At 46.2% G+C, this 5,773-nt stretch overlaps 2 protein-coding genes across 3 annotated transcripts; one reads left to right on the top strand and one right to left on the bottom strand.

Annotated features, from left to right (window-relative positions):
• Positions 1-157: 157 nt before the first annotated feature.
• On the bottom strand, positions 158-1,192 carry LOC108051289 (enoyl-CoA hydratase domain-containing protein 3, mitochondrial). Its single transcript, XM_017133350.1, has 2 exons — positions 698-1,192; positions 158-638 (listed from the first exon to the last, which is right to left on the bottom strand). The coding sequence occupies exons 1-2, from the start codon at positions 1,174-1,176 to the stop codon at positions 260-262; spliced, it is 858 nt and encodes a 285-aa protein (XP_016988839.1). The 5' UTR covers positions 1,177-1,192; the 3' UTR covers positions 158-259.
• A 70-nt stretch (positions 1,193-1,262) lies between these two features.
• Positions 1,263-4,951, top strand: LOC108051288 (sphingosine-1-phosphate lyase). Of its 2 annotated transcripts, none has more exons than XM_017133348.1 (6): positions 1,263-1,384; positions 1,661-1,824; positions 2,991-3,652; positions 3,717-4,165; positions 4,222-4,368; positions 4,430-4,951. In XM_017133348.1, exons 2-6 carry the CDS (start codon positions 1,671-1,673, stop codon positions 4,653-4,655), a joined length of 1,638 nt encoding a protein of 545 aa, XP_016988837.1. In that variant the 5' UTR covers positions 1,263-1,384; positions 1,661-1,670; the 3' UTR covers positions 4,656-4,951. The 2 variants fall into 2 exon arrangements, with proteins under 2 accessions (XP_016988837.1, XP_016988838.1); XM_017133349.1 differs by having other exon boundaries at positions 1,291-1,401.
• Positions 4,952-5,773: the final 822 nt, after the last annotated feature.

Here is a 5,773-nt window from a genome sequence, read left to right on the forward strand (position 1 = left end):
AGGGATTAAGGAATTAAAAAGAAACACTTAAAAAGCATCTGCTCATTAGTGGATGGACAGTAAAACTGTCATCATTTTTTCCATAAGATTATATAATAAAGGTAATACTCTATCAACATATACGGTTGAATAATTAAAATGATTTAAACAAACATTATTGGATTACAAAAATAATTTTTATTCTCGCCTTGAACAGCCTAAAAGTATAAATGCACAATTGGACAGTTTTATTTCTTAGTTTCACAGCCACAAAAACCCATTACTCGTGCTTCCAACTGGGTGGACGCTTCTCGAAGAAGCTAGCAATGCCCTCTTTGGTATCGCCCAGCTGAAAGTTCTCGATCATCTTGTCTTGAGCAGCCGAGAAGGCTTCTGTCTGGGACATGGCCAGTTGCTTGTAGAAGAACTCCTTGCCCAAGGAAATGACGGCCCGACTTTTGGCCTTGATGGCGGATGTGATTTCGTCTATTTCCTTATCCAGCTCCTCTGCTGGAACTGATTTGGTGACCATTCCTGATATGTAGGCTTCTTCGCCGGTAACCGGAAGACCAGTCATTAGCATGTAGGCGGACTTAGGTCGCGACATGATGCGGGCAACGGCCACGCCGGGAGTGGAGCAAAAAACTCCGACGCCAGCTCTAAAATAAGGATTCAAATAAATGATTAACATTCGTTTAAACTGACGTTCCAATCTTACCCTGGGGTGGAGAACTTGCTGTTCTTGGAACAGACCACCATATCACATGAGACCACCAGTTGGCAACCCGCAGCAGCCGCATAACCATTAACTTTTCCTATCACAGGCACCGGTAGCTTTTGGATGTCACTGATTACGTCGGTTAGCTTCTGGAAGACACAGGCCTGTATCTTGGGTTCGTTGTGGAGCTCCTTGAGGTTGTGGCCGGCCGACCAGATTTTTCCTTGTGCCGTTAGGACCACGCATCGCAGCTCCACGTTATCTTTATCTTTGACCAGGGCATCCTGAAGGGCAGACATCATCTCCAGCGAGAGGGAATTAAGTGTTTTTGGGTGATTCAGCGTTATCTCCCGCACTCCATGCTCCTCCTTGACCAAGACCAAATCACTGGATCCATTGCTGGCGAACCGGAGGAGCTGTGGCGTCCAACCTGTTGCATATTTTGATATTTTCCGGGAGCTTGGCAAAATACGCAACATCTTTGTTTTGATTTTGCAACCAGTGCTGGAAAACTCGTAGAACAAACAGCTGGCCAGTTATCGGAACAGCTGTTATTCGATAGCACAGAGAGCAACAGTTGTCGCACGGTCACTCTAAGCCGCAATGTGTTTGTAGGATTGAAAGTTTAGTTCAGGTTTATTCCCGTCTTTCAAAGCTTCTCTGGTGATATAGCTGCCCACTGTACAGGTGAGTGGCCCGCTCAGGTGCGTCAATAACCACTGCCTTTGTTTCTGCATCGGCTGAGCGGGCAGACACAACAACAAAGTTGAGAAGCTCCCGCCGTCTTATGTACTCCATAAATAAATGTATGTGACTAATACTCGAACAGTACTTTATCAGCCGCCAAAGCCATTTGTATTTGTCGCCCCACATTCGCCGCCCCAGAAATCAGTTAACGAATTGAACCGCTTGCGTGCGGATCCCCCGATCAGAGCTCGACTAAAGGGTATTCCTACATTCCAGCTGCCCCAAGATGCGTCCGTTCTCCGGCAGCGATTGCCTGAAACCCGTGGCCGAGGGCATCAATCGCGCATTTGGCGCCAAGGAGCCATGGCAGGTGGCCACCATCACGGCCACCACGGTCCTCGGAGGCGTCTACCTCTGGACAGTTATCTGCCAGGATGAAAGTGAGTTGTGTATATCAGTACATTCCATTCATGCCGAAGCTATCAGGCAATCTTCAGGCATAAAAATTACTTGAACGAGTAGGAAGATCCCTTGGATATATCAACTGCATAGTGCCTAGTCACCCCACTCAGCCGATTTCTTTTATTCCCAAGTTGCAGGGCAGGGCACGTCAATAAGTTAAATCCATCAAACTATCTTATCTTGTGGGTGGGTTCTTTGAACACCTTAAAAAATACAGGTAGACTTCTTTAAAAGTTATTTAATAATGTAGCAAATACATTATTTTAAATATGCATATTTTGAATGGCTGTTTGCGACTGATAACGTAAAGCTCTTATTAAAAACCAAGCTAAAATAATTCAGATAATATTTATGTTAATCTTTTATACTTGGGGTACTCAAAAATCTTCCAGAAATATATATAATAATAAAGCATTAAAACCAGAGGGAACTCAAAGACACAGATAACCGCTTAGTATAATCTTTTATACAAATCAATCAAACATCTCAACTGTAGTTGACCCACTGTTATTTCCCTTTGAAAATAAAAGTAGACTTCACTGTGTACTTTGTGCTTTTAACTTATATAAGATTTAACACCATGCACTCGTCGGGTGCCCTCCACGAACTTCTGAATTTAATCTAGACACAGATTACGCTAGATTAAAGCCAAAAGGTTTGTTAAAGCGTGTAGCAACTCGAATTCAATGAGATATGCAAAGTTCAACAACGCTAGAAATCGATAAGATTGAGATATCTAGCATTTCCTCGAACATAATTTATAGTTTGTGTAGTTTTTTATACCAATGCTATGACTAAGGCTTCGGCTTTCTAGCATAGCCTCTAAAAGCGTACCATAAACCCTGAACAAAGTTTCGTCTGCTGCGAAACATGCCATGTCTGATAAACTCAAATGGTCATCATAAATATTTTATCAGGCAACAATACATCTCAGTAATCGTTCTTTGTTTTGGGTCTATTCACCTCAAGATAAGACTAATTCTAGCCTTAAATATTGTTTAGTGAAAGCAAAGTTTGGACTCAGCATATTTAGAATATATATATATATATATTCCTAAGGAACAAAATCATTTATGGAATGCGAAATGCTTATTTTAAAGCTTATATGTATAGCAAACTAATCCCAGATATTTCTTTCCACCAGGTCTGTACATCCGTGGCAAGCGCCAGTTCTTCAAGTTCGCCAAGAAAATTCCCGCCGTGCGCCGCCAGGTGGAGGTGGAGTTGGCCAAGGCCAAGAATGATTTTGAGACGGAAATCAAGAAGAACAACGCCCACCTTACCTACACGGAAGTCCTGCCCGAGAAGGGACTCAGCAAGGAGGAAATCCTGCGACTGGTGGACGAGCACCTCAAGACCGGTCACTACGACTGGCGAGATGGTCGTGTATCCGGTGCAGTCTACGGCTACAAGCCTGAGCTCGTGGAGCTCGTCACCGAGGTGTACGGCAAGGCCTCCTACACGAATCCCCTACACGCAGATCTCTTCCCGGGCGTCTGCAAAATGGAGGCGGAGGTGGTGCGCATGGCGTGCAACCTCTTCCACGGAAACTCCGCCAGCTGCGGCACAATGACCACCGGCGGCACCGAGTCCATCGTGATGGCCATGAAGGCCTTCAGGGATTACGCGAGGGAGCACAAGGGTATCACCAAACCGAACATCGTGGTGCCCAAGACTGTGCACGCTGCCTTCGACAAGGGTGGCCAGTACTTCAACATCCACGTGCGCTCCGTGGATGTAGATCCGGAGACCTACGAGGTCGACATCAAGAAGTTCAAGCATGCCATTAACAGGAACACCATTCTGGTGAGGATTTATCTATATACAGCCATGGCTTATCCTGAAATCTAATGTTGTGAATCCCCTCCAGCTTGTCGGCTCTGCCCCCAACTTCCCCTACGGAACAATCGATGACATCGAAGCCATCGCCGCTCTGGGCGTGAAGTACGACATTCCCGTGCACGTGGACGCCTGTCTGGGCAGCTTTGTGGTGGCCCTGGTCCGCAACGCTGGCTACAAGCTGCGTCCCTTCGACTTCGAGGTCAAGGGAGTGACTAGTATCTCCGCCGACACCCACAAGTACGGATTCGCGCCGAAGGGATCGTCGGTGATCCTCTACTCGGACAAGAAGTACAAGGACCATCAGTTCACCGTGACCACCGACTGGCCTGGTGGCGTGTACGGCTCCCCCACCGTAAACGGCTCCCGTGCCGGAGGCATTATCGCCGCCTGCTGGGCCACCATGATGAGCTTCGGCTATGATGGTTACCTGGAGGCCACCAAGCGCATCGTAGACACAGCTCGTTATATCGAAAGGGGGTAAGGTTATCAAGACATTAAATAAAATAAGTTTGAATCCTATTTCTCTGTTCTAGGGTTCGTGACATCGACGGCATCTTTGTGTTTGGCAAGCCAGCCACGTCGGTGATTGCTCTGGGCTCCAATGTGTTTGACATTTTCCGGCTCGCGGACTCGCTGTGCAAACTGGGCTGGAACCTGAACAGCCTGCAGTTCCCCTCTGGGTAGGTGAATCAACTTTTAAATTAGCAGAGCCTCTCTAAGTTTTAAAATACATTTCTTTAGCATCCACATCTGCGTGACGGACATGCACACACAGCCCGGAGTGGCAGATAAATTCATTGCCGATGTGCGCAGCTGCACGGCGGAGATCATGAAGGATCCCGGCCAGCCAGTGGTTGGAAAGATGGCCCTCTACGGCATGGCCCAGAGCATACCCGACCGTTCGGTGATAGGAGAAGTGACTCGCCTCTTCCTGCACTCCATGTACTACACGCCCAGCCAGAAATAGACGCCTGTAGCCATCCTCCTACTCTTCTCCCACCCCACGGAGCTAGTGCATTTCCTGTGCCGTATTTAAACCACCAAAACACCGCGTTGTTAAACCTTCCTCAAACGCAATTATTCTAGCCTGCAATTAGTGCTGTAATCGAGGGTACAAAACGTCGTTCTACGCGAATACGATCTATATTCATCCCAACTATCAACATTCGTTGCTCTTGGAGCTATGTTATTGAAAAGTGTTTTTCTGTGTAACTTGCTAGTGAAATAATAAAATACCATTAATCATTTTTGTATACTCGAAAACTCTGGTTGTTTAATAGGGTTCTAGTTAATTTTCAAACATAAGTCATTATTACGGTTTAAAAATGATTTAACAATATATAATCAAATCAGATTTTATATTCTTAAATTGTTTACTTTTCACACAATTTCATTAAACGATTGGTTACCATTTAATTTATATTTTGCTTACATTTTCCCCCTTCAACAATTAACAATAATTGCTGCGTGGGTCTCTGCAATCCGGTCTGATCTGAACTGGGTTGATATTTCTTTTCTAACGTTTTGCCATGCGTCGGCGTTTTAATTTAGTTGATCTTCGATGCCCACCCGTCACGCCCATTTCCGCTCTCGTAATTTATGTAAGTCTCGAATGGCGTGCACAACTTACTTCAAATAAATTTCTATGGCGGAAACATTTATTTCAACAGGGAAAGACTGTTTTCGGGACACGCGTCCGATGTCATTTTTCGAATAAAGAAATATTATAAATAGCCAAAGGCGAGCAACAAGTGTCGCACAAAGGTGGCGATCAATTGGTGGCATCAATTTCAGGCCACAACAAAGGCGAAAACCTGTCACATTTGTGGGGCGCCCACGCAGCCCCGGACTTCCTGCCCCTGCCATCCAAGCTTTTGGAGGGCCACCTCTAACCCGGGCAGCCAGAAAGATTCGGCTCAAACCGGGTTGCCAAAAATCGTATCAAATATATTCACTTTGCAGTGACGCAGCCCCGCCGACTGCGCAGTCGCCGCCGAGACGGAGACGTCGACGGCGACGTCGGCGGAGCGCTGAGCGAAGGTGGAGCGTTCCGAGTTGGCGGCTCATTCGCTACGCGCTCGTCGA

Source organism: Drosophila rhopaloa, unplaced genomic scaffold (assembly GCF_018152115.1).
Source record: "Drosophila rhopaloa isolate 14029-0021.01 unplaced genomic scaffold, ASM1815211v1 contig_115, whole genome shotgun sequence".
Taxonomy (NCBI): Eukaryota; Metazoa; Arthropoda; class Insecta; order Diptera; family Drosophilidae; genus Drosophila; species Drosophila rhopaloa.

What these genes read in the sequence shown, in the direction of transcription:
- LOC108051288 (XM_017133348.1), top strand. Translation starts at nt 1,671, where the DNA reads ATGCGTCCGTTCTCCGGCAGCGATTGCCTGAAACCCGTGGCCGAGGGC. An exon ending in AGTTATCTGCCAGGATGAAA is followed by an intron (nt 1,825 to 2,990) that starts GTGAGTTGTGTA and finishes TCTTTCCACCAG; the next exon opens with GTCTGTACATCCGTGGCAAG. An exon ending in AGCCTGCAGTTCCCCTCTGG is followed by an intron (nt 4,369 to 4,429) that starts GTAGGTGAATCA and finishes ACATTTCTTTAG; the next exon opens with CATCCACATCTGCGTGACGG.
- LOC108051289 (XM_017133350.1), bottom strand. Translation starts at nt 1,176, where the DNA reads ATGTTGCGTATTTTGCCAAGCTCCCGGAAAATATCAAAATATGCAACA. An exon ending in AGCAAGTTCTCCACCCCAGG is followed by an intron (nt 639 to 697) that starts GTAAGATTGGAA and finishes TCCTTATTTTAG; the next exon opens with AGCTGGCGTCGGAGTTTTTT.